Source organism: Zea mays, chromosome 2, assembly GCF_902167145.1.
Source record: "Zea mays cultivar B73 chromosome 2, Zm-B73-REFERENCE-NAM-5.0, whole genome shotgun sequence".
Classification (NCBI taxonomy): domain Eukaryota; kingdom Viridiplantae; phylum Streptophyta; class Magnoliopsida; order Poales; family Poaceae; genus Zea; species Zea mays.
Genome location: NC_050097.1, coordinates 164,527,721 through 164,555,231, shown reverse-complemented (window position 1 = coordinate 164,555,231; position 27,511 = coordinate 164,527,721). Strand labels below are relative to the sequence as shown.

The window sequence follows — 27,511 nt, the reverse complement described above, 5'->3', positions numbered from 1 at the left end:
ACCAGTCTCACGTCTCCTTTGTTGGTTGTCTTTTCCTAGGCCCACGAAAGAATGACCTTACAAATTATTGGGCCCTTGGGCCGTTCGTGAGGCCTTTTACTTCTTTAGTGGACCCAGGGGATATCTATCCCCCACAGTCCGCAACCGTTCCCCCTAAATTTTTCCCCCTAAATGTTACTATGCAGCCACGTCAGCAAGATTCCATCCCCTATATTCACTCGTCCCGCAACCGTTCCCTCTATACTTTCCCCTATATATCCCTCTACTCATTAAAAAACCATTTCCATATAACTAACTTTAACCAACTTCAATTTTGATTTTCTTTCATTATTTTGCACACGTCCGACATGTTACGCATGTATTCAAAAATCAAATTTATAAAAAATAATTACTTTACAATTACTTCCACAAAAAATATATAACAACTATTATTTTACAATACATTCGAATTTGCATATTTTCGTGATGACGTTTTATCCGTCCTGGGAAAACAAATCAAATTTCCTGCAAACCAAATTGCACTAGTCGTATGCGGCAAGCCGCACTTGTCTTGCAACGAAAGACATGCGTCTTTCGTGGGAATCCACTAGCTTGCACCTGAAGCCGCATTCCTCTCCCCTATATATATGCAATCCATCTCTTCACAAATGCAACAACAAACTTCACTACATCAACAATTCAAACATTTCACAGTATGTCTCACAGCCATAGCGATGAAGACTCTTACTCGAGTGATAGTGAGGACGAAACACTTATGCTTGTCAATCTTCTTGTCCTCAACATAGAGGCCAGACGCCACCTCCAACGACGGTCCCGTTTGCCTCGGCGGGTTATTCATAGAGATCATTTTCGTGGAGAAAATCTTATCCATCATCACTACTTCGCCGAGAACCCTGTGTATCCACCCCACGTCTTTCGTAGAAGGTACCCACTACTTATTATTCAAATACGGTTTAATATTTGCAATTTCATTACAAATATTCTTTATTATAAACTTAGGTTCCGCATGAGTAGGCCTCTCTTCCTGAGAATCTTGCAAGGTCTTCAACAACATGATTCGTACTTTACACAACGGGTAGACGCAACTGGTATGCCTGGTCTAGGTCCACTACAAAAAGTATGTGCGGCAATGCGGGTACTAGCATATGGGTTACCTTCAGATGCTGTAGACGAGTACATTCAAATAGGGGAGTCGACAGCTAGGGAATGCCTTCATCATTTATGTCGAGGTATCATTGCATACTTCAGTGGCTGGTATTTACGAACTCCTAACGAAGCTGACATAACACGCATCATGCACCATAGCGAATCAAGAGGTTTCCCAGGGATGTTGGGTTCTATAGATTGCATGCATTGGGAGTGGCGGAACTGTCCTACCGCATGGCGTGGTCAGTTTTGTGGCAGAAATGGTCGAGCATCTATGATCCTAGAAGCTGTGGCAACGTATGACCTTTGGATTTGGCATGCTTTCTTTGGCATGCCCGGGACAAACAACGACGTCAACGTGCTCCACCGATCACCAGTTTTCGACCCCATGACATCTGGCCGAATGCCACCTGTGCATTACACAATAAATGGTAATGCATATAACTTCGGATATTACCTTGCTGATGGTATTTACCCGAACTGGCCAACTTTCGTAAAAGCTATAAGGCACCCATATGAGCAAAAGAAAGTGTATTTCACACAAATGCAGGAAAGTTGTCGAAAAGATATTGAGCGTGTATTTGGAGTTCTTCAAGCTAGGTGGGCGGTGCTACGAGGTCCAGCATATGGTTGGGATCGAAATCGTTTAACTGAAATTATAACAGCTTGCATCATAATGCACAACATGATTGTTGAAGACGAAGGGCCGTTTGCAGCTAATACTGATTTTGGAGATAACACTTCAACCAGCCAAGCACCACAACTAATTGCTGAAGGAAGGGCAGAATGGGTGATTAACCACTTCGATCTTCGTCGCCAAGAAAGATTGTGCTCCCTCCAAAATGATCTTGTCGAGCATTTGTGGGCTCGGCGTGGAAGCATGTAAACTTCACCAGTCGTATGCTAAAGTTTATTGAAACTTGATTCTACTATGTGTAATTTCCATTCGCAAGTCCTACGTATCGGTTCTGAAATAAAGAAGTTCGTCATTGCAAACCTGTACTTGTTCGTTCAACACAATAACATGAACACTTCTAACGATTTGTACACATCACAAGCGATTCCAAGCTCAACACGCAGCAAATATATGAAAATTAAAGCAAACATGTTCACAGCAACTGGAAATAATTATTGTCAATTACAACACCTTAGAACAAACAGAACTGCACGATTGTCCTTGACGACTTATGGTTCGAACAAATTATATAATGGTCTGCCAAACAAATGTAACGTTCTCACATAACCAAATAATACAAACAGGTTCGGTAAAACAAGATCAAGTTACGAGTAACCGAATATATCTTTCACTCGTAACCAAATATGAATTCTTGCAACTTCTGTTTTTGTTTTTGCATCATAATCCAAACTTGGGGTTGGACATCTTCTTCATTCGTTGCCTCCAGCCTTTGTAATCTTTTTTCAGCAGATTCTAGTTCTTGAAGTTTCAATTCCCTTTTTCGTATGATGACCTTTTCGGCTTCCAATTCTAACCTCTTTTTCTCCATTTCCCTGTCTTCTTCTGTGTACTTCTCTTTTTTTGCACCCTTTTCTATGGACCTCTGAATTTGTTTTTCAGTTATTTCTTGCAAACGGCTGAGGTACTCTGGAGATGAAGAAGATGCAGGTTTGTTTCTCTCTAATTTACTGAAATCACGACCACGCGGCCGTTTTCCTGTCAACCCTGCTGATGAACTATCATTTTCAGTTGTCGGAGCAGACGGAGTACCTGTTGACCCAACTGGATTTGCATTCAATCCGCGGAACGATTGTCCACTACAAATGCTCTCCCATTTCGGTTCTCCCTTTAGTTGGTGCCAGCAATGCATGTACTGGAAATTTTTGTTCTCCTCGTGTGCAAATAATGTTGCCGCCTTCGAAGTCTGTACAAATTATGGTTTAATTTTACAAATGTGGTAACATGTATATAGAATCATTTGTAAATGATTTAAAGTCGGGAAAATTTGGGTTACCTTGTCGTCATCAGTTAACCCACTTTGTTTCTCTCTAAGAACTCTTGCATAGTACCCAGCAAACTTACTTACATCTGCTCTTATCTTGTCCCATCTGCTGCTAAGCGCTCTGTTCACTCGGCAAGGAAAGTTCCCCCTCTGTTCGTTGTATCTTTTTTCAATTCTAGCCCAAAGGCCCTCCCTACGTTGCCCAGTGTGCACAACAGGGTCACTGCTAATTTGCAACCAGGTTGTGCAAAGTAGAAGATCTTCAGGGCCAGTAAAGTTTTGTTCCTTAGCCTTTTTGGGTTTTTGTATAGGAGGTGCATTCTTTTCAGGACTATTGATGTCTTGAACACTATGTTCTGCATCTGAGTCCAAATTCACAGGTATGGAAAGTATAGTATTGGAACCATGCAATGGTGTACTGGTATTGGATGGTGGAATGCAATCAGGAAATGGGTTAACTTCAGGTGGCCCAAGAGGATTCCTGACAAAATTCAAGTAATGATTCCAGTACATAGCTGATTGAGAGGCCGGAATCATGGAAGATTGGGAAGAAGTATTCCCTGTATGCATGGGTGCCCACATTGTTGTCGGACCTTGAGCAGGGTTTGGAAAATTCAGGTTTCCCACGAGGTTACAATCCATAGCACTCTGCTGCATGTAAGCCGTGGGCCACATAGGGGGTGGAGGAACAAACTGCTGGCCAATAGATGAATTTGACATGGGCTGAGAAGAAGTCGCATTGTTTGATGGGTCCATTCTAGTAAGGGTGGACAGGGGACAGATTAAGTCAGATGGTAATAAGAGTTACATTTGAGCATAAGCATTTGAACTAATGATTTAGAAATCAAACATAAAAAGCAGTAACAATTATAATAAAAGGTTCGCATTAACGGTTACAGTACTAAACCAAACACATGAGAGTTACTACTGAGCAAAGTTCACAGACTACAATTATTCCTTACATCGAACTAAGTACTTCTTCGGACAGTGTACTGCTTAGACATAGACATACATGACATATGGGTGTTCAAAAGGATGGCATGTACCTTTCACTGGCAACATAACCCTAAAACATATTCCAGTAGCTATTACGGGTAGACCTATCTGAATCACTGAAATACCATTCGTCACTCACGTCGGGGCAGTAGAACTCCTCTTCGTCAACAGAAGGATCAGTAACTGTTGGAGGGGGTGACGGAGAGGGAGGATCAACAGTGATGTCATCCCACTCGTACTTAGCTACTTCTGGAAAGGCTTGGACTTTTGCCTCTAAGGCATCCTGCTGAAGCAACTCTAGTTTATCTTTGATAGCAAACAATGTCCTAGCTAGGATTTCTTCATCATGCATGTGGTCTAATGCATGCTCAACTAAACCCCCCAGGGATTTTGTGGCATCCTCTGTACAGTCGACAAGGACTTTCATCAAAGCCTTCATCTTATCTTCTTGGGAGGATGCCATTAACAAATGGGCTGCAAACATTTAATTTATGAAGTAACATGTTCAAACCCTTTAAAAGCATATGCATTCTTGTAATGACAAAAGTTTGCATATAAAATTACATACAAATTTTGTTTCAACCACAAGGGTGTCATAAAAACATGCAATAACATTACAAACTTGTAGCAAATATAAGGGATGTAGAAACTAGAGATTCGAAATCATAACTGATATGTACAATCACTTACCTAAGATCTATCATAATGATGATCAAATGTAACAGATAAATTGTATCGTTACCCATATGAAAAACATGAACATGTCCAAATGCAACATAGGATATTCAGTAAACTGAAGATGAGGTAACACATGTACACTTCGAATCATAAAAAAACAGACAGATGCAAACTTGGCAGTTCTACTTATCAGTAAAATATTTGTTGGCAGGTACATGGGAATGAACCTGCCAAGAACATTTTATACACATTTCAAGCTTACGAAAATAATTGCCACAGAAATATAAAGGAAACAAGTAAGTGCAGAGACAAATGGTAGAGGTAATGTCCCTAGAGGAAGACAAGTTTAAGTCTGAAACATTACATATCCTGGCACAGTAAACAAGTGATTTAGTATTGTCGGTTATATTGGTGGATACTCATATAGTGGCAAAGGGTAACATTGCACATAAAAGGCACAAAAACAATGTCTTCAGTTCAAAAACATGAAGGACAGTCGAATCAACAGCACTGGATGCCATGGAACATAAAGTATGGTATACCAGGCCCATAAATCACAGGTTGAAAAACTACCTAACTTCATACCTACAACAGTTTTGTGCTTGTGCTAAATCCTATGGGCTTGGCAACGAAAAATACGAATTTTTAATACCGCAGCAGTGGTAATGTTAATTTTTCGTCACTGAACTTTTCGTTTCAAGAGGAAGAAGAACCTATACCTCTAGTAGGTATGGATCTGGGCCGCAAGACGGCGAATGAAGCACAATACGACTTGAGTTGTAAATCTATCGGAACATAAACAATGATTTGCCATGGATTTGTAAAGCAAATTACCTTAAGAACGGGAGATTTAGTGCCCACCAAGTCGAATCGAAGGGGATGCGTCTGGATCTGATGGCGCCGTTGAGGGTCTGAGACGGTAGCCAACGAATCGGACGCGACGAACCTCGGCGGAAGCGGATGTGACCCCTCTTTGTCTTCGCTCGCGAACGGCAGTGCGTGCTCACGACGTCGACTTCGTCTTCTGCGCACCCGAGCGGGGCCGGTGCCGAGTCCACCGGCCGATGGGAGATCCGCCGCCGCGTCGCCTCCAAAAATCGCCCTTCCGTGGACGGGTGGAGACGGAGCGAGGTGGAGCGAGAACTTTCCGGTGTCTGGCGCGGGCGGCTCCTTCCGCGCGAAGAAGCCGAGGGGGCGGCTACAGTGAACCGCTGCATCTGGCATGAGAGAGAAGAGTGTCGCGAGGAAGGGGAGAGGCGAGCGCTCACCGCTGCGCGAGGTAGGGGGAAACTGTAGCCCCTATACGGTGAACAGTTTTAGCGTAGGGGAGGTGAAGAGGCAAGCGTTGCAGTCAGTCTTATTACAAAATAGGGAGGTAAAACATCCTCCCACACAAAAACTTAGTGTTTTAAATTGGAAAACAAATCATCCTCCCCTAACAGTTTACTGATTGGCCTCCTCCTTTGGCACCACCTTCGAGCAGAAACAACAAAACTCTATTGTTTCATCACCTACAACAACATGGGTTCGAAAACCCTGAGTACGGAGTGTACTTTTGTAAGTCTTACTCGATAAAGGAAAATACTCTCAAGGATATGCTGGCTTGTGGGATTCAAGGTAAAGCTCATCAAGAATCAAAGACTCTATTTGCAGGAATGCTTACTAACAATGGATCCTTAAAAATCCACTTTTATTATCAGGTTAAGTCATTACCTACATCTAGAGTTCTTTCTATCCTAGTTCAAGCACTTGGCCTACACTAGCCATCTTTTATCACCCTTTGAGTTCACTAGAATGCTACGTGTAAGTCAGTGACCAAGTCTTCATGTTCGAGAAGTAACGGCGATCCGAATCGATTTATACTCAGCTGAGGATCTCCAACCACACGACATATGTAGCACTTAACCCTTGCATATGTCAACTCACCACCGGGTTTCTCAAGACCAGAACGGGTTCACGCCAACCGAGAGTATAGATACACCACTGTCCAACCTCTTGCCACGGAGGGTACACGCTACTCTTGCCATCTCTCCACTCCCATTGCGTGTTGGCCTTTCTAATATTGGTCCAACCGAGGCAAAGCTTACCCATGACGAGGCATGTAGCTAGTTAAAGGGTCCTCGGTCAGCAGGCCCACATCGACATGTGAGAGCACCTAGAGGGGGGGTGAATAGGTGATCCTGAATAACTTCAAAACTTAAGCCACAAAAACTTGTTAAGTGTTAGCACAATTATGGCCAAGTGGCTAGAGAGGAGTCAAAACACAATAACCACAAGAAATCAATCACAGAGATGACACGGTGGTTATCCCGTGGTTCGGCCAAGTACAAAACTTGCCTACTTCCACGTTGTGGCGTCCCAACGGACGAGAGTTGCACTCAACTCCTCTCAAGTGATCCAATGATCAACTTGAATACCACGGTGTTCTTGCTTTTCTTTTCTCAATCCCGCTTGCGAGGAATCTCCACAATTTGGAGCCTCTCGCCCTTACAAAAGATGTTCACAGAGAATCACGGAGCAAGGGAGGGATTAGCAACTCACACACGACACAAAGATCACAGCGAATACGCACACACAAGACCCAGACTTGAGCTCAAAAGACTAGCACACTAGAACGGAGCTCAAATCACTAGAATGTCGAACAAGTGCGCGAGATTGATGTGTGAGTGATCAAGAGTGCTCAAAGAATGCTTGGTTATATCCTCCATGCGCCTAGGGGTCCCTTTTATAGCCCCAAGGCAGCTAGGAGCCGTTGAGAGCACATCTGGAAGGCTATCCTTGCCTTCTGTCGTCGGGCGCACCGGACAGTCCGGTGCACACCGGACAGTGTCCGGTGCCCGATTCCTTTCCTTAATTGGCGAAGCCGACCGTTGCCGACCGTTGCAGATCTGGCGCACCGGACAGTCCGGTGCACACCGGACAGTCCGGTGCTTCCTTCCGACCGTTGGCACGGCCACGTGTCGCGCGCCGATCGCGCGGCCGACCGTTGGCCCGGCCGACCGTTGGCTCACCGGACAGTCCGGTGCACACCGGACAGTCCGGTGAATTTTAGCCGAAGTCGCCGGAGAAAAACCCGAGAGCGGCCTCTTCGGCCGAGGCGGCCTGGCGCACCGGACACTGTCCGGTGCACCACCGGACAGTCCGGTGCCCTAGACCGAAGCAGCCCCTTGGCTGCACACAGCCAAGTCTTCTCTTCTCTTCTTCTTTCTGTTTCTAACACTTAGACAAATATATTAGTACACAAAACCAATGTACTAAGACTTAGAAACATACCTTTGTTGAAGATTTGCACTTTGTTCATCCATGGGCATTGATTTACATTTAAGCACTTGTGTTGGCACTTAATCACCAAAATACTTAGAAATGGCCCAAAGGCACATTTCCCTTTCAATCTCCCCCTTTTTGGTGATTTATGCCAACACCACATAAAGCAACTAGAACAAGTGCAAAATCACTTCAAATAAAAACTCAAATTGGTTTTGATTCAATTTTGGCATATATGGATCATCCTTTGCCACCACTTGGTTTGTTTTTGCAAATCAAACTCAAATCTCTATTTCTATGTCAACCACACATGTTGAGGCATAAAGAGAGTCATTCCAAACGAGATTGATCAAAGATTTCAAAAACTCCCCCTAAATCCCAATACTTCTCCCCACACGAAACCAACTTTTGGCAATAGACAATAAGAGACAATAAAAGCTTTTGACAAAACAAAAACTCTATTCTATTATTTTCAAAAACTCTCAAGTGGTAGCTGATCCATTTATCACTTTGGCCTTTATTTTCTCCCCCTTTGGCATCAAGCACCAAAACGGGATCAATCTTGGCTCTATAACCCCATTGCCTCACCAAAATCTTCAATTAAGAGCAAATGGCAATAAGAGTTCATGAGATGGACTTGGAATAAGTTACCCTCTCATCGGAGTGCAGTGGAAGTCTTTCATGGTCCAAGTCCACCTTTTCCCTTTCAAGCCTCCTTTGAGACTAAATCATCAAACTCAAACACATGGTTAGTCTCAAAGGGTCAAGTTGTAACACATCTCCCCCTTAACATGTGCATCACTTTGCAACGGACTTGTGAGGTCCAGGGAGTGTTTGTACAACTTGAGCACCACAATAAGCAACAAAATGCAAAAAGGAACATGATCAAAAGCATAAATACATGTATGCTACAATTCAATCCAGGTTCCGTGAATCTAAGACATTTAGCTCACTACGCAACCTACAAAAGGTCTTCTCATCTAGAGGCTTAGTGAAGATATCGGCTAGCTGGTTCTCGGTGCTAACATGAAACACTTCGATATCTCCCTTTTGCTGGTGGTCTCTCAAAAAGTGATGCCGGATGTCTATGTGCTTTGTGCGGCTGTGCTCAACAGGATTCTCCGCCATGCGGATAGCACTCTCATTATCACATAGGAGTGGGACTTTGCTCAGATTGTAGCCAAAGTCCCGGAGAGTTTGCCTCATCCAAAGTAGTTGCGCGCAACACTGTCCTGCGGCAACATACTCGGCCTCAGCGGTGGATAGGGCAACAGATGTTTGTTTCTTAGAGTTCCATGACACCAGGGACCTTCCTAAGAATTGGCACGTCCCCGATGTACTCTTCCTATCGACCTTACATCCAGCATAGTCGGAGTCTGAGTATCCAACCAAGTCAAAGGTAGACCCCTTTGGATACCAGAGCCCGAAACAAGGCGTAGCAACCAAATATCTAAGAATCCGCTTCACCGCCACTAAGTGACATTCCTTAGGATCGGATTGAAATCTAGCACACATGCATACGCTAAGCATAATATCCGGTCTACTAGCACATAAATAAAGTAATGACCCTATCATTGACCGGTATGCTTTTTGATCAACGGACTTACCTCCTTTGTTGAGGTCAGTGTGTCCGTCGGTTCCCATCGGAGTCTTTGCAGGCTTGGCGTCCTTCATCCCAAACCGCTTCAGCAGATCTTGCGTGTACTTTGTTTGAGAGATGAAGGTGCCGTCCTTGAGTTGCTTTACTTGGAACCCAAGGAAGTAGTTCAACTCGCCCATCATCGACATCTCGAATTTCTGCGTCATCACCCTGCTAAACTCTTCACAAGACTTTTGGTTAGTAGAACCAAATATTATGTCATCGACATAAATTTGGCACACGAACAAATCACCATCACATGTCTTAGTGAAAAGAGTTGGATCGGCTTTCCCAACCTTGAAAGCATTAGCAATTAAGAAATCTCTAAGGCATTCATACCATGCTCTTGGGGCTTGCTTAAGTCCATAGAGCGCCTTAGAGAGCTTACACACGTGGTCGGGGTACCGTTCATCCTCGAAGCCAGGGGGTTGCTCCACGTATACCTCCTCCTTGATTGGCCCGTTGAAGAAAGCGCTCTTCACATCCATTTGGTACAACCTGAAAGAATGGTGAGCGGCATATGCTAGCAAGATTCGAATTGACTCTAGCCTAGCCACAGGAGCAAAAGTCTCCTCAAAATCCAAACCTGCAACTTGGGCATAACCTTTTGCCACAAGTCGAGCCTTGTTTCTCGTCACCACCCCGTGCTCGTCCTGTTTGTTGCGGAACACCCACTTGGTTCCCACAACATTTTGCTTCGGACGAGGCACCAGCGTCCAAACTTCATTTCTCTTGAAGTTGTTGAGCTCCTCCTGCATGGCCAACACCCAGTCCGGATCTAGCAAGGCCTCCTCTACCCTGAAAGGCTCAATAGAGGAGACAAAAGAGTAATGCTCACAAAATTAACTAATCGAGAACGAGTAGTTACTCCCTTGCTGATGTCACCCAGAATTTGGTCGACGGGATGATCCCTTTGAATCATTGCTCGAACTTGGGTTGGAGGTGCCGGTTGCGCTTTTTCCTCCATTACATGATCATCTTGTGCTCCCTCTTGATCACCCGCCTCCACTTGAGGTACCTGTTCGTCATCTTGGGTTGGGGGATGCACTATGGTTGAGGAAGAAGGCTGATCTTGCTCCAAGTGTTCCTGTGGTCGCACATCACCAATCGCCATGGTGCGCATAGCGGCCGTTGGAACATCTTCTTCATCTACATCATCACAATCAACAACTTGCTCTCTTGGAGAGCCATTAGTCTCATCAAATACAACGTCGCTAGAGACTTCAACCAAACCCGATGATTTGTTGAAGACTCTATACGCCTTTGTATTTGAGTCATAACCTAACAAAAACCCTTCTACAGCTTTGGGAGCAAACTTGGAATTTCTACCCTTCTTCACTAGAATGTAGCACTTGCTCCCAAATACACGAAAGTAAGATACATTGGGTTTGTTACCGGTTAGTAGCTCATACGACGTCTTCTTGAGGAGGCGATGAAGGTAGACCCTGTTGATGGCGTGGCAAGCCGTGTTCACGGCTTCCGACCAAAAACGCTCGGGGGTCTTGAACTCTCCAAGCATAGTCCTCGCCATGTCGATGAGCGTCCTGTTCTTCCTCTCTACCACACCATTTTGCTGTGGTGTGTAGGGAGCGGAGAACTCATGCTTGATCCCTTCTTCTTCAAGGAATTCCTCCACTTGAAGATTCTTGAACTCGGACCCGTTGTCGCTCCTTATCTTCTTCACTTTGAGCTCAAACTCATTTTGAGATCTCCTGAGGAAGCGTTTGAGGGTCCCTTGGGTTTCGGACTTTTCCTGCAAAAAGAACACCCAAGTGAAGCGGGAAAAGTCATCAACAATAACTAAACCATACTTACTTCCTCCTATGCTCAGATAGGCGACGGGTCCAAAAAGGTCCATATGCAGCATCTCCAAGGGTCTTGATGTCGTCATCACATTTTTGGTGTGATGAGAGCCTCCCACCTGTTTCCCTGCTTGACAAGCTGCACAAGGTCTATCTTTTTCGAATTGAACATTAGTTAGACCTATCACGTGTTCTCCCTTTAGAAGCTTGTGAAGGTTCTTCATCCCCACATGTGCTAAGCGGCGATGCCACAGCCAGCCCATGCTAGTCTTAGCTATTAAGCATGCATCTAGACCGGCCTCTTCTTTTGCAAAATCAACTAAATAAAGTTTGCCGTCTAATACACCCTTAAAAGCTAGTGAACCATCACTTCTTCTAAAGACAGACACATCTACATTTGTAAATAGACAGTTATACCCCATGTTGCATAATTGACTAACAGATAGCAAATTATAACCAAGAGACTCTACTAAAAACACATTAGATATAGAGTGCTCATTAGAAATTGCAATTTTACCTAGCCCTTTTACCTTGCCTTGATTCCCATCACCGAATATAATTGAATCTTGGGAATCCTTATTCTTGACGTAGGAGGTGAACATCTTCTTCTCCCCCGTCATATGGTTTGTGCATCCGCTGTCTATAATCCAGCTTGAACCCCCGGATGCATAAACCTGCAAGGCAAATTTAGGCTTGGGACTTAGGTACCCAACTCATGTTGGGTCCTACAAGGTTAGTGCAAATATCCTTAGGGACCCAAATGCAAGTTTTGTCTCCCTTGCATTTTGCCCCTATCTTCCTAGCAACAATTTTCTTATCCTTTCTATAAATAGCAAAGGAAGCATTTAAAGCACAATAAATTGTAGAAGATTCATTTACTACTTTCCTAGGAGTACTATGAGCATCATTTCTCCTAGGCATTTGATGAACAACATTTCTTCTAAGCACATTTCTACCAGGCATAACATGAGAACTAGAAGCAGTCATAGCATAAGAGTCATAAGCATGTGAACCAAAAACATCATGACCTTTAAAAGCATTTCTAGAATATCTCCTATCATGATATAAAAAGGCATGGTTCTTTTTAGCACTAGTAGTCATAGGAGCCTTCCCTTTCTCCTTAGTGGGAATGGGAGTCTTATGGCTTGTTAAGTTCTTGACTTCCCTCTTGAAGCCAAGTCCATCCTTAATTGAGGGGTGTCTACCAATAGTGTAGGCATCCCTTGCAAATTTTAGTTTATCAAATTCACTTTTGCTAGTCTTAAGTTGGGCATTAAGACTAGCCACTTCATTATTTAACTTTGCAATAGAAGCTATGTGTTCACTACAAGCATTAATATCAAAGTCTTTACATCTATTGCAAATAACAACAGTTTCACCACAGGAGTTGAATTTATTTGCTTCTACGAGTTTAGCATTTAAATCATCATTTATGCTCTTTAAGTTAGACATAGAATCATGGCATGATGACACTTCACAAGCAAGCATTTCATTCCTCTTAATTTCTAATGCAAGGGATTTTTGAGCCTCTACAAACTTATCATGTTCTTCATACAACAAATCCTCTTGCTTTTCTAAAAGTATATTCTTTTCATTCAAGGCATCAATTAATTCATTAATTTTGTCTATCTTAGATCTATCTAAGCCCTTGAATAAACATGAATAATCTACTTCATCCTCACTAGATTCATCATCACTAGAAGAATCATAAGTATTAGCATTACGAGTGATTACCTTCTTTTCCCTTGCCATGAGGCAAGTGTGATGTTCGTTGGGAAAGAGAGATGACTTGTTGAAGGCGGTGGCGGCGAGTCCTTCGTTGTCGGAGTCGGACGAGGAGCAATCCGAATCCCACTCCTTTCCAATATGAGCCTCGCCCTTTGCCTTCTTGTAATTCTTCTTCTTTTCCCATTTTCCACTCTTCTTTTCCTGGTCACTATCATTATCGGGACAATTAGCGATAAAGTGACCAATCTTACCACACTTGAAGCATGAGCGCTTCCCCTTCGTCTTGGTCTTGTTGGGATGCTCCTTGCGACCCCTTAACGCCGTCTTGAAGCGCTTAATGATGAGAGCCATTTCTTCATCATTAAGCCCGGCCGCCTCAATTTGCGCCACCTTGCTTGGTAGTGCCTCCTTGCTTCTCGATGCCTTGAGAGCAATGGGTTGAGGCTCGTGGATTGGACCGTTCAACGCGTCATCGACGTACCTTGCCTCCTTGATCATCATTCGCCCGCTCACGAATTTTCCAAGTACTTCCTCGGGCGTCATCATCGTGTACCTGGGATTCTCACGAATATTGTTCACGAGATGAGGATCAAGAACGGTAAAGGACCTGAGTAGTAGGCGGACGACGTCGTGGTCCGTCCAACGCGTGCTTCCGTAGCTCCTTATTTTGTTGATAAGGGTCTTGAGCCGGTTGTAAGTTTGAGTTGGCTCCTCTCCCCTTATCATAGCGAATCGTCCAAGCTCGCCCTCCACCAACTCCATCTTGGTGAGCATGGTGATGTCGTTCCCCTCGTGAGAGATCTTGAGGGTGTCCCATATTTGCTTGGCATTGTCCAAGCCGCTCACCTTATTGTACTCTTCCCTGCACAAAGATGCTAAGAGAACAGTAGTAGCTTGTGCATTTCTATGAATTTGTTCATTTATAAGCATAGGACTATCCGAGCTATCAAATTTCATTCCATTCTCCACAATCTCCCATATGCTTGGATGGAGAGAGAATAAGTGACTACGCATTTTGTGACTCCAAAATCCGTAGTCCTCCCCATCAAAGTGTGGGGGTTTGCCAAGAGGAATGGAAAGCAAATGCGAATTCGAACTATGTTGAATACGAGAATAATCAAATGAAAAGTTCGAATTGACCGTCTTTTTGTAGTCGTTGTCACCATCCTTTTGGGAAGAAGTAGATTCATCACTATCGTCGTAGTAGATGATCTCCTTGATGCGCCTTGTCTTCTTCTTCTTCCCATCTTTTCGCTTGTGGCCTGAGCCCGAGTCATTGGACTTGTCATCCCTTGGCTCGTTGACGAAGGACTCCTTTTCCTTGTCGTTGATCACAATTCCCTTCCCCTTAGGATCCATCTCTTCGGGCGGTTAGTCCCTTTCTTGAAGAGAACGGCTCTGATACCAATTGAGAGCACCTAGAGGGGGGGTGAATAGGTGATCCTGAATAACTTCAAAACTTAAGCCACAAAAACTTGTTAAGTGTTAGCACAATTATGGCCAAGTGGCTAGAGAGGAGTCAAAACACAATAACCACAAGAAATCAATCACAGAGATGACACGGTGGTTATCCCGTGGTTCGGCCAAGTACAAAACTTGCCTACTTCCACGTTGTGGCGTCCCAACGGACGAGAGTTGCACTCAACTCCTCTCAAGTGATCCAATGATCAACTTGAATACCACGGTGTTCTTGCTTTTCTTTTCTCAATCCCGCTTGCGAGGAATCTCCACAATTTGGAGCCTCTCGCCCTTACAAAAGATGTTCACAGAGAATCACGGAGCAAGGGAGGGATTAGCAACTCACACACGACACAAAGATCACAGCGAATACGCACACACAAGACCCAGACTTGAGCTCAAAAGACTAGCACACTAGAACAGAGCTCAAATCACTAGAATGTCGAACAAGTGCGCGAGATTGATGTGTGAGTGATCAAGAGTGCTCAAAGAATGCTTGGTTATATCCTCCATGCGCCTAGGGGTCCCTTTTATAGCCCCAAGGCAGCTAGGAGCCGTTGAGAGCACATCTGGAAGGCTATCCTTGCCTTCTGTCGTCGGGCGCACCGGACAGTCCGGTGCACACCGGACAGTGTCCGGTGCCCGATTCCTTTCCTTAATTGGCGAAGCCGACCGTTGCCGACCGTTGCAGATCTGGCGCACCGGACAGTCCGGTGCACACCGGACAGTCCGGTGCTTCCTTCCGACCGTTGGCACGGCCACGTGTCGCGCGCCGATCGCGCGGCCGACCGTTGGCCCGGCCGACCGTTGGCTCACCGGACAGTCCGGTGCACACCGGACAGTCCGGTGAATTTTAGCCGAAGTCGCCGGAGAAAAACCCGAGAGCGGCCTCTTCGGCCGAGGCGGCCTGGCGCACCGGACACTGTCCGGTGCACCACCGGACAGTCCGGTGCCCTAGACCGAAGCAGCCCCTTGGCTGCACACAGCCAAGTCTTCTCTTCTCTTCTTCTTTCTGTTTCTAACACTTAGACAAATATATTAGTACACAAAACCAATGTACTAAGACTTAGAAACATACCTTTGTTGAAGATTTGCACTTTGTTCATCCATGGGCATTGATTTACATTTAAGCACTTGTGTTGGCACTTAATCACCAAAATACTTAGAAATGGCCCAAAGGCACATTTCCCTTTCAACATGGTCCTTAAGCGACTCAGACGGATACACTACATCGAGACTTCCTTCTCGTGCAAGTCACTTGCCCGGTCTCAGCTTTATTATTTAAAACCCAAAGTTTGGTACCTGACAGAGGTACATCTTTTCAGATGTTGAACCCACCACAGTCATGATGGATTCACCATCAAGTCTTTTCTTTTGAAAACTTCCCATCCCATATGAAGCATCATCTTTTGTTTAAAACAAAACATTTTGTTTTCTAAGGCAAGGCTAAGCATCATAAAACTTTTAAGTAAACAGGTATCAAGGAATGGTAAACAGTTCTAAGGAAGGAAATGCAGCAATTGTTTATCACTCAACTCCTATCACCTAATGCATCATTTCAAGTGGTAAAGAGTTTGAAATAACAAGGAAAGGGTAAATGCACCGGGGCTTGCCTTGTGTTGTAGGAGGCTCAGGGTCTGTCCCACAGATATCAAAGTAGAAATTGTTCTCGACAAGTGGAATTTCAGCTTGCGGGGCCACTTCTTCGACTACTATTTCTTCTTCGTTTTCTATACATAACAATACATATACATGAATGCTCATGTGATGCTATGAATATGCAGTTATAATAGAAACACACTAAGTTGTATCTTGAATACAACTTTCCTTCATGGTGCCCACTAGACACTAGAGTTTCCTAGTTTAGTGCTTTATTAGGGTTGGGTATTTAAATCCTAGAAAGCTAGTTTCTTGGGTTTGGGATCAAACAATGTCCAAAGCATGCTAAACTTCACCCAAGGATTTTAATCATCATATTAAGCTCATCCAAAAAGTTTTACTATTTTTGGAGCTACCAATTTAATTCTAAAAATCTAAAGTCTAGGTTTAGGTATCTTTAAATATTAAATAATTCCAGGTTTGAACTAAAAATCTTGGAACTATTTTTATTAAATACTAGATGAATTTAGGAGTCTAACAAAATTGGTCCCATAATTTTACTATTTTTCTAGAATTTCCTATAAACTTCTAGGTCTGGCAGAAAAAGAAAAAGGAAAAGAAAGAACAGTATTGGGTTGAAACCAGCCCAACCCGACCCATCCACAGGGGAAACCCGCGCCCGTGTCGGTAGCTTTGCGCAGAGACCCCTGGCGATTTGAAAACCCGTAAAGAAGTTGTGGTACTATTCATGTGTCTCTCTGACATTTGCATAAAACCCCTCCCACTTCTGTTTCTTCACAGCGTTTGGTCCACGATGGAACCGCGTCGAGCACCAGGCCGGAGTCGCGATTCTACGGCGATGGCGACCCGAACAAGAGATGATAAGCATACGAATAGCGTGCGCAAGCCTACCCGGGCAAAAGCCCTCACTCAATTGGATGGATTTAACCCTAATCGATGCTTGTCCACGGTCAGGGCGGCGCAAAGGCTCCGGTGAGCGCGTTTTGGGCAACTAAACACAGTAGCGCCAAAATTGAAGCTAGGGTGGGCTTTACTGGTTCACCATAGATCGTGTACATGCACTAATTTGGACTGAACGAGGATGGAAGAGTGGGTCAACAGAGGGGGTGTCCGCGGCGGCGTTCTATGGTGGCAACGCGGTGTTCTAGGATTTTGGCTGCGGTAGAGTTCAATTGGCTGACACAGTAAGCAACCCGAGCTAAAGGTATGCCAAAACAAGAGTTAGACTGGTATGAACTGACCCGAGGAGGGCTGGCCACAGATGGATCCTTCACGTCAGCGAAAATGACCAATCCTAGGGAAATCTGATGATCTCCATCGATGGTGGATGAAAAGAGATGGTAGTGAGCCGTTAGCTCCGTAACTAAGAGGCGAAGACCAGTACTCGGTTAATTTGGACGTCGAGGGTAAGGGCACGGTTAATTTATAGGATTGGTGACCCACGGCGGCGGTCTTGGTGATAAGCTTCATCGGACCCCGTTGGCCATCAACGGTGACATCGAGCGCGGTCCTTTTCTAGGAGTTAGACACGTCTCGCCGCGGCAGTAACATGGTCAAATCAGCGATGCTGTGGATCAACGGAGGGAAGCGACGCCGACGGCTAGGTATGGCCACAAGGGCCAGCAGCCGCGTGGCGGTCGGGGCATTCGCGCGCCACGGCGGCGATCTTACCCCATCCGTAAATATCTCGGTGAAAAGATGCCCGCCGAGCACCATCCGGGACGCTGCGTGAATCACGACGCTGATCAATGCCAGCGACGAGATGCATCCCCTCCCCCCGCGAATATTTCAGTTACTGTACCATCACATTCTTCTTCAGTTCTTCTGATAGAGCAGATTGAGAGGCCAAATTATCTAATTTTCATGTGGAGATCTACCAATTCGACTACATGAAAGTTGTTGTTCAACATACCAGCTCTGATTTTGGTATAAAGACCTTGATCAAATTCTCACCGAATTATACAGAATTCAGCCTCTAAAGTTCATCCAAACTCACTGTCAACCAAGTTTCAGTCTTCAGTGGTGACTGATAGTCCAACTTCATGTACATTTATCTCCAATTTTTGTACAACACCAATGCTTAGTCACTTAATCAAAGTTGTACTCCTATCATAGCTCTACAAGTTTGATGTATTAACCTAGGGCAAAATCCTCATAGATTAAGAAATATAAGGCCTCAAACTTGGCCAAATTACACTAAAATTTCAGAGTTAGTCACATAGATGCCCTTGAGGATTTTTGCACTTAAGTCCAATTTGCTCCACATTACTTGAAAATCCTCCAATGTAAAAGTTGCTTGGTTTTTTTATGTTCTACCACTTTGATATTTACATTTTGGCCAAAAGTGTATAGAATTTGAAATCACCCCCTAGGGTACAAATTAGGGTTTTCTAGGGTTCATTTTAAGGTTTTGAGCACTTTAGGGTTTTTGTGCCACTCAAATCCATCAAACTTGATATCTTATGAACATTTCCAATGACTTTTTGAGGTATTACTCATTTTGGCTTCCCATTACCCACATGCCCTAATCCCAGGGTTAAGTACCCTACCCTAGGGTTAAGAAGTATTTCAAGCCATCACACACTTGTTTTGAAGTTTTACCTAGTGGATGCATTCTAGGTGTAACAAATATAATGACATGTCCATGCATATGATGTCATGCTCAAGTTCTAGTTCTGGTAACACCAGGGGTGTTACACAGAGGTACTTTCAATTTTGTATTGGGAGAAAGCTTGCTTTTGGAAAAAGCTGTTGGCTAGATTGAGCCCTTTGGTTTAGCTTTTGGGAGGCAAAAGCCATAGCCAAAAGCCAAACAAACACACCCTAAATCTAGTGTTGAGATCCCTATGTATCCCCTCAAGTTTATCACATTTTCTTTTATCTCGCTTATAGAATATTTTAGCTCCTTGATATTGGAAGACAATTTTATTTTCATCTCTTTGCTCATCACTAGTTTTATTGGCTATGTCATACTTAGAAATAAAAAACTTGTTCTCATATTTACATTTTTCATTTTTTTCTCATCTTTCTAATTATTTAAGTGTACTCCTTAATAAGACAAGTAAATGACTATATGAAGATGTGGTAAATTCCTCATCACTATTACTACTATCGTCATCACTTTGTACCTCTTGATCAACCTTGGCCATAAGGCATGGGTGTGTAAAGGACGATAGAGGTGAAGAAAATCCCATAGCAAGAGCGGCCACCTTGTCTTCTTCATCGTCACTATCGCATAACTATGATCCACTTGTGGAGTCAATGTCAGTGAGCCAACCACCGACAATTTATGCATTTTCACCTTTCTTCTTGTGGAATTTTCGTTTCTTGCTATGCTTTCTCTTGGAGGCTTTGTTCTTCATTTCATCTTCAATTGTGTCATCTTTCTTGCCCTTGAACTTATTCTTATTGTACTTGGTGGTGAGGAGTAATTTGTCTCATAGGTTCTCAAGATTACCTTTCTATCACTCAGTGGACTAAATTGTTCATGAGGTTTTGATTTTCCTCACATCTATTCTACTAAGACATTTGTGGAGCTGTAGGTACAGATAGATATGAAAACTTCTTATCATGTATATTTGTCAAGTCAAACCAAGTGTCACAAAGAGAAGTTTTCAAACAAGTAACATGGCCAAGTGCATGTGTATAAGATGGATGCCTCCAAGGTGACTTTTGAAAAACTTATATTTAGAGGCATGAAATTAAACTACTTTATTTAAATAATGATAAAATGAGAGGCACTTGACTACAAACTAAACCTAACTAAACTAAGTGCCTCTGTTATTTGGAAGCACTGGACACTTAAGGCATTAATGGATTCTACAATTTAGTGTGCCTAGTGGCTTCTGCTAGTCAGTGGACTTTAGCATATAAAGTCTTCCTAAGGGTATCTATTGTATCTTCTAACTCCATTCGCCAAAGCTCTCCTTTCGCGCAACGCTCTAAAACATTACTAGATTTTGCTTCGAGTGTTGTGAGCTCTGCCTTTAGGTACTCCATTTTGTCTTCCTCCTTGTTGGATTCTTTGAATTGTCCTAGAGGTCCCTTGATACATGTTGATTTCAACATCCTCTTCATCATCCTTTGGGACGGTGTCAAGTCGATGGACTCATCGATTGACGTGTCTGTTTGCAGGTGCCTAGGAAATAGTACCTTCTCATACCCTGTTGGAGTTATCACTCCTTGTTTGGTGTAGTTACTGATCTCCGCACTTGTCAGGTGTATGGAAGGGCTCCTCTCCCTTGGCTAGGAAGAGGCTCTGCACCACCACTTTCTTGGGGCTCAGAACACCCAGTGGTGTGACGAGTGGGAGTCAGTCGATGGACCTGCTTCCTAATTCGCCACGCCGACGACAAACAGTGCACTAGCCTATCCACACTATCAAAAGGATGTGGGTGTTAGTGTGTCCCCGTGGGAGACCGATCGGCCTAAGTAGGGGTTGGGCGACCATTTCCGCTAGCTAGTTCGCCACTGGGATGTCATTATCCCATGGTATTTGTTGTAGAGGCGAGATTTCACCCCTAATGAATGATGGCGATGGGTTTGGTTCACCCGTGGTGGCGGAAACAATGGCCTTCGAAGGAGAAGGGGTGTGTGAGTCCATTGTTCCTGAGAATTTGACTAACTCTGGATTTGTGTTGAAGAAGGAAAAACACTTCTCCTTATAAAGAACAGGGTTGCCAAATCCACTCATCGTTGTGATGGATATGGTTCTCATCTGTTTAGCTATTCAAATTTTAATTTAAAACCGTGAATGGACTCAGCGATGGCTAGGCGTCTAGGGGATGGCCAACTGGCCACAAGGGGAAGTCGGTCAGACTAGATGTGGGCCGGGCAGCTAGGTTGAACCTAACTAGTCTAGCCAGGTGCAACATTGAAAGGGAAATGTGCTCTTGGGCCATTTCTAAGTATTTTGGTGATTAAGTGTCCAACACAAATGGTTATGTGTTAAACTATGTCAAATGGTGGGCAAAGTGCAAATCAATACAAAGGTATGATTCTAGACTTAGTACATTGGTTTTTGTGTGCTAACATATTTGTCTAAGTGCTAGAATCAGAGAAAAGACAAATGGAAAAGACTTGGCTCGAGCAGCCAAGACTCTGGTCAGTCTGGGTGCACCGGACTGTCCGGTGGTGCACCGGACAGTGTCCGGTGCGCCAGGCTGGCTCTGGTGAAAAGGCCGCTCTCGGGATTTCGTCGGCGGCGTACGGCTAAAAATCATCGGACTGTCCGGTGGTGCACCGGACTGTCCGGTGAGCCAACGGTCGGCCGCGCAATCCACGCGTGACGCGTGGTCGGGCCAACGGTCTGAAGGGGGCACCGGACTGTCCGGTGTGCACCGGACAGTGTCCGGTGCGCCAACGGCTCCAAATCGTCAACGGTCGGCTGCGCCAGAATAGGAAAGAAATCTGCACCGGACAGTGTCCGGTGGTGCACCGGACTGTCCGGTGCACCAACCGACAGAAGGCAAGATTTGCCTTCCTGGATTGCTCTCAACGGCTCTTAGCTGCCTAAAAGGGACCCCTAGGCGCATGAAGGAGCAGACCAAGCATTCTTTGATCATCTCTTAGCACCAAGATCTCTCTCTAGCGCATTTGATTTGTTGTGATAGCAATTTGAGCTCCTCTTGAGTTGAGAACTTCGTGTGTGATCTTAGAGCTCGAGTTGTGACTTGTGTGCATGTTTGTGCTCGTGTTTTGAGGCTTGTGTGTGTTGCTCTTCCCACTCTGTGCTTCTTTGTGATCATCTCATTGTAAGGGCGAGAGGCTCCAAGTTGTGGAGATTCCTCGCAAACGGGAAAGAGTAAAGGAAAAAGAACACCGTGGTATTCAAGTTGATCATTGGATCACTTGAAAGGAGTTGAGTGCAACTCTCGTCCATTTGGGACGCCACAAAGTGGACTAGGCAAGTGTTGTACTTGGCCGAACCACGGGATAAATCTATGTGTCTCTTGTGCTTGTTCTCACTATGTCAATTGTGGTTCACAAGAGCTCTCCTTAGCCAATTGATTTTATTGTGCTAACCCTTAATCAAGTTTGTGGCTTTAAGTTTCAAGTTTTTACAGGATCACCTATTCACCCCCCCCCCCCTCTAGGTGCTCTCAATTGGTATCGGGGTCGTTCTCTTCATGAAAAGGACTAATCGCCCGAAGAGATGGATCCTAAGGGAAAGGGGATGGTGATCAACGATAAGGAGAAGGAGTCCATCTTCAACGAGCCAAGGGATGACAAAGCCACTGACTCCGGCTCGAGTCAAAAGAAGAAGGACGGGAAGAAGAAGAGGCGGATTAAGAAGATAGTCTACTACGACAGCGACGAGTCTTCCTCTTCCTAAAAGGACGACGAATACGAGGAAAAAAAGAAAATGGTTAACTCGAACTTTTCTTTCGATTATTCTCGTATTCCACAAAGTTCCAATGCTCATTTACTTTCCATTCCACTTGGTAAACCTCCTCACTTTGATGGAGAGGACTACGGATTTTGGAGTCACAAAATGCGTAGTCACTTGTTCTCTCTCCATCCAAGTATATGGGAGATAGTAGAAAATGGAATGCAATTTGATAGTACGGATAGTCCCACATTTATCAATGAACAAATTCACAAAAATGCACAAGCTACTACTGTTTTGTTAGCATCATTGTGCAGGGAAGAATATCATAAGGTGAGCGGCTTGGATAACGCCAAGCAGACCTGGGACACCCTCAAGATCTCGCATGAGGGGAACAACGTCACCATGCTCACCAAGATGGAGTTGGTGGAAGGTGAACTAGGAAGGTTCACGATGATCAGGGGGGAGGAGCCAACTCAAACTTACAACAGGCTCAAGACCCTGGTCAACAAAATAAGGAGCTATGGAAGCACGAGATGGACGGACCACGACATCGTCCGACTTATGCTAAGGTCCTTCACTGTCCTTGATCCACATCTGGTAAACTCTATTCGTGAAAATCCTAGGTACACCAAGATGTCGCCCGAGGAAATACTTGGAAAGTTCGTAAGCGGGCGAATGATGATCAAGGAGGCGAGATATGTTGATGATGCGCTAAATGGTCCAATGCCGATCCATGAGCCTCAAACTGTTGCTCTCAAAGCAAGAAGTAGCAGGGAGACGCTACCTAGCAAGGTGGCGCAAGTTGAGGCGGCCGGGCTTAACGAGGAAGAAATGGCCCTCATCATCAAGCGCTTCAAGATGGCGCTCAAAGGTCGCAAGGAGCATCCCAACAAGAGCAAGACGAAGGGAAAGCGCTCCTGCTTCAAGTGTGGTAAGGTTAGTCACTTTATTGCTAACTATCCCGATAATGATAGTGACCAGGATCAAGAAAAGAAGAGGGAAAAGAAGAAAACTTACAAGAAAGCGAAGGGCGAGGCACACCTTGGCAAAGAGTGGGACTCGGATTGCTCTTCATCCGACGACAAAGGACTTGCCGCCTCGGCCTTCAACAAATCGTCACTCTTCCCCAACGAACATCACACCTGCCTCATGGCAAAAGAGAAGAAGGTAAGCACTCAAAATACTATTAAGTATGCTTCTTCTAGTGATGATGAAATAGACTACACAAGTTTATTCAAGGGCTTAGATAGAACTAAAATTGATAAGATCAACGAATTAATTGATGCTTTGAATAATAAAAATAGATTGTTAGAAAAGCAAGAGGATCTTTTGTATGAAGAGCATGATAAATTTGTAGATGCGCAAAATTCTCTTGCTTTAGAAGTTAAAAGGAATGAAATGCTTTCTTGTGAATTATCGACTTGTCATGAGACTATTTCTAGCTTAAAGAGTATTAATGATGATTTGAATGCTAAGCTAGAAGTAGTTAACAAATCTAATTCTTGTGTAGAACATGTAGTGATTTGTAATAGGTGTAAGGACTTTAATGTTGATGCATGTGTTGAGCACCTTACCTCTATTGCAAAATTAAATGGTGAAGTGGCTAGTCTTAATGCCCAATTTAAGACTAGCAAAAGTGAATTTAATAAACTAAAATTTGCAAGGGATGCCTACACTATTGGTAGACACCCCTCAATTAAGGATGGGCTTGGCTTTAAGAGAGAAGCCAAGAACTTAACAAGTCATAAGGCTCCCATTCCCGCCAAGGAGAAAGGGAAGGCTCCTATGACTAATAGTGCTCAAAAGAACCATGCTTTCATATACCATGATAGGAGATATTCTAGGAATGTTCATTATAATAGAAGTTATAATGCTTTTGAATCACATGCCATGATTGCTTCAAGTTCTTCTATTATGCATGATAGAAATTTGGCTAGGAAAAATGTTATTCATCATATACCTAGAAGAAATGTTGTTCATGTACCTAGGAAAGTAAGTAATGAACCTTCTACAATTTACCATGCTTGCAATGTTTCCTTTGCAATTTGTATAAAAGATAAGAAAGTGATTGCTAGGAAATTAGGGGCAAAATGCAAGGGAGATAAAACTTGCATTTGGATCCCTAAGACTATTGTCACTAACCTTGTAGGACCCAACAAGAGTTGGGTACCTAAGACCCAAGCCTAAATTTGCCTTGCAGGTTTATGCATCCGGAGGCTCAAGCTGGATTATCGACAGCGGATGCACAAACCACATGACGGGGGAGAAGAAGATGTTCACCTCCTACGTCAAGAACAAAGATTCTCAAGATTCAATCATATTCGGTGACGGGAATCAAGGCAAGGTTAAAGGACTAGGAAAGATTGCTATTTCATCCGAGCACTCTATTTCTAATGTGTTTTTAGTTGAGTCGCTCGGGTATAACTTGTTGTCCGTTAGTCAACTTTGTAATATGGGTTATAATTGCTTATTCACAAATGTAGATGTGTCTGTCTTTAGAAGGAGTGATGGTTCACTAGCTTTTAAGGGTGTACTAGACGACAAACTCTATTTGGTTGATTTTGCAAAAGAGGAGGCCGGTCTAGATGCATGCTTAATTGCTAAGACTAGCATGGGCTGGCTGTGGCATCGCCGTCTAGCACATGTGGGGATGAAGAACCTTCACAAACTTCTAAAGGGAGAACATGTGTTAGGTCTAACAAATGTAAATTTCGAAAAAGATAGACCTTGTGCAGCTTGTCAAGCAGGTAAACAAGTGGGAAGTACTCATCATAACAAAAATGTGATGACCACATCAAGACCTTTGGAGTTACTTCATATGGATCTCTTCGGACCCGTCGCTTACCTAAGCATAGGAGGAAGTAAGTATGGTCTTGTTATAGTTGATGATTTTTCCCGCTTCACTTGGGTATTCTTTTTGCAGGACAAAACAGAAACCCAAGGGACCCTCAAGCGCTTCCTAAGGAGAGCTCAAAATGAATTTGAGCTCAAGGTGAAAAAGATAAGGAGCGACAACGGGTCCGAGTTCAAGAACCTTCAAGTGGAGGAGTACCTTGAGGAAGAAGGAATCAAGCACGAGTTCTCCGCTCCCTACACACCACAGCAAAACGGTGTGGTAGAGAGGAAGAACAGGACTCTTCTAGACATGGCAAGGACGATGCTTAGAGAGTTCAAGACCCCCGAGCGGTTTTGATCGGAAGCCGTGAACACGGCTTGCCACGCCATAAACCGGGTCTACCTTCATCGCCTCCTCAAGAAGACGCCGTATGAGCTTCTAACCGGTAACAAACCCAATGTTTCATACTTTCGTGTATTTGGGAGTAAATGCTACATTCTAGTGAAAAAAGGTAGGAATTCTAAATTTGCTCCCAAAGCTGTAGAAGGGTTTTTGTTAGGTTATGACTCAAATACAAAGGCGTATAGGGTCTTCAACAAATCATCGGGTTTGGTTGAAGTCTCTAGCGATGTTGTATTTGATGAGACTAATGGCTCTCCAAGAGAGCAAGTTGTTGATCTTGATGATGTAGATGAAGAAGATGTTCCAACAACCGCAATACGCACCATGGCAATTGGAGATGTGTGGCCACAGGAACAAAAGGAGCAAGATCAACCTTCTTCCTCAACAATGGTGCAACCCCCAACTCAAGACGATGAACAGGTTCATCAAGAAGAGGCGAGTGATCAAGGGGGAGCACAAGATGATCATGTTATGGAGGAAGAAGCACAACATGCCCCTCCAACTCAAGTTTGAGCGACGATTCAAAGGAATCATCCCGTCGACCAGATATTGGGTGATATTAGCAAGGGAGTAACTACTCGCTCTAGATTAGTTAATTTTTGTGAGCATTACTCTTTTGTCTCTTCTATTGAGCCTTTCAGGGTAGAAGAGGCCTTGCTAGATCCGGACTGGGTGTTGGCCATGCAGGAGGAGCTCAACAATTTCAAGAGAAATGAAGTTTGGACATTGGTGCCACGTCCCAAGCAAAACGTTGTGGGAACCAAGTGGGTGTTCTGCAACAAACATGATGAGCACGGGGTGGTGACAAGGAACAAGGCACGACTTGTGGCAAAAGGTTATGCCCAAGTCGCAAGTTTGGACTTTGAGGAGACTTTTGCTCCTGTGGCTAGGCTAGAGTCAATTCGCATATTGTTAGCCTTTGTCGCTCACCATTGTTTCAGGTTGTTCCAAATGGATGTGAAGAGCGCTTTCCTCAACGGGCCAATCAAGGAGGAGGTGTACGTAGAGCAACCCCCTGGCTTTGAGGATGAACGGTACCCCGACCACGTGTGTAAGCTCTCTAAGGCGCTCTATGGACTTAAGCAAGCCCTAAGAGCATGGTATGAATGCCTTAGAGACTTTTTAATTGCTAATGCTTTCAAGGTTGGGAAAGCCGATCCAACTTTATTCACTAAGACGTGTGATGGCGATTTATTTGTGTGCCAAATTTATGTCGATGACATAATATTTGGTTCTACTAACCAAAAGTCTTGTGAAGAGTTTAGCAGGGTGATGACTCAAAAGTTTGAAATGTCGATGATGGGCGAGCTGAACTACTTCCTTGGGTTCCAAGTGAAGCAACTCAAGGACGACACTTTCATCTCCCAAACGAAGTACACGCAAGACTTGATCAAGCGGTTTGGGATGAAGGACGCCAAGCCCGCAAAGACTCCAATGGGAACTGACGGACACGTCGACCTCAACAAAGGAGGTAAGTCCGTTGATCAAAAAGCATATCGGTCTATGATAGGTTCCTTGCTTTACTTATGTGCTAGTAGACCGGATATTATGCTTAGTGTATGCATGTGTGCTAGATTTCAATCCGATCCAAGGGAGTGTCACTTAGTGGCCGTGAAGCGAATTCTTAGATATTTAGTCGCTACGCCTTGCTTC

At 44.2% G+C, this 27,511-nt stretch overlaps 1 protein-coding gene across 1 annotated transcript; it reads left to right on the top strand.

Annotated features, from left to right (window-relative positions):
• Positions 1-674: 674 nt before the first annotated feature.
• Positions 675-2,125, top strand: LOC103649045 (protein ALP1-like). The gene is made up of 2 exons (XM_008673395.2): positions 675-924; positions 1,000-2,125. The coding sequence occupies exons 1-2, from the start codon at positions 695-697 to the stop codon at positions 2,030-2,032; spliced, it is 1,263 nt and encodes a 420-aa protein (XP_008671617.1). The 5' UTR covers positions 675-694; the 3' UTR covers positions 2,033-2,125.
• The last annotated feature ends 25,386 nt before the right edge of the window (positions 2,126-27,511 follow it).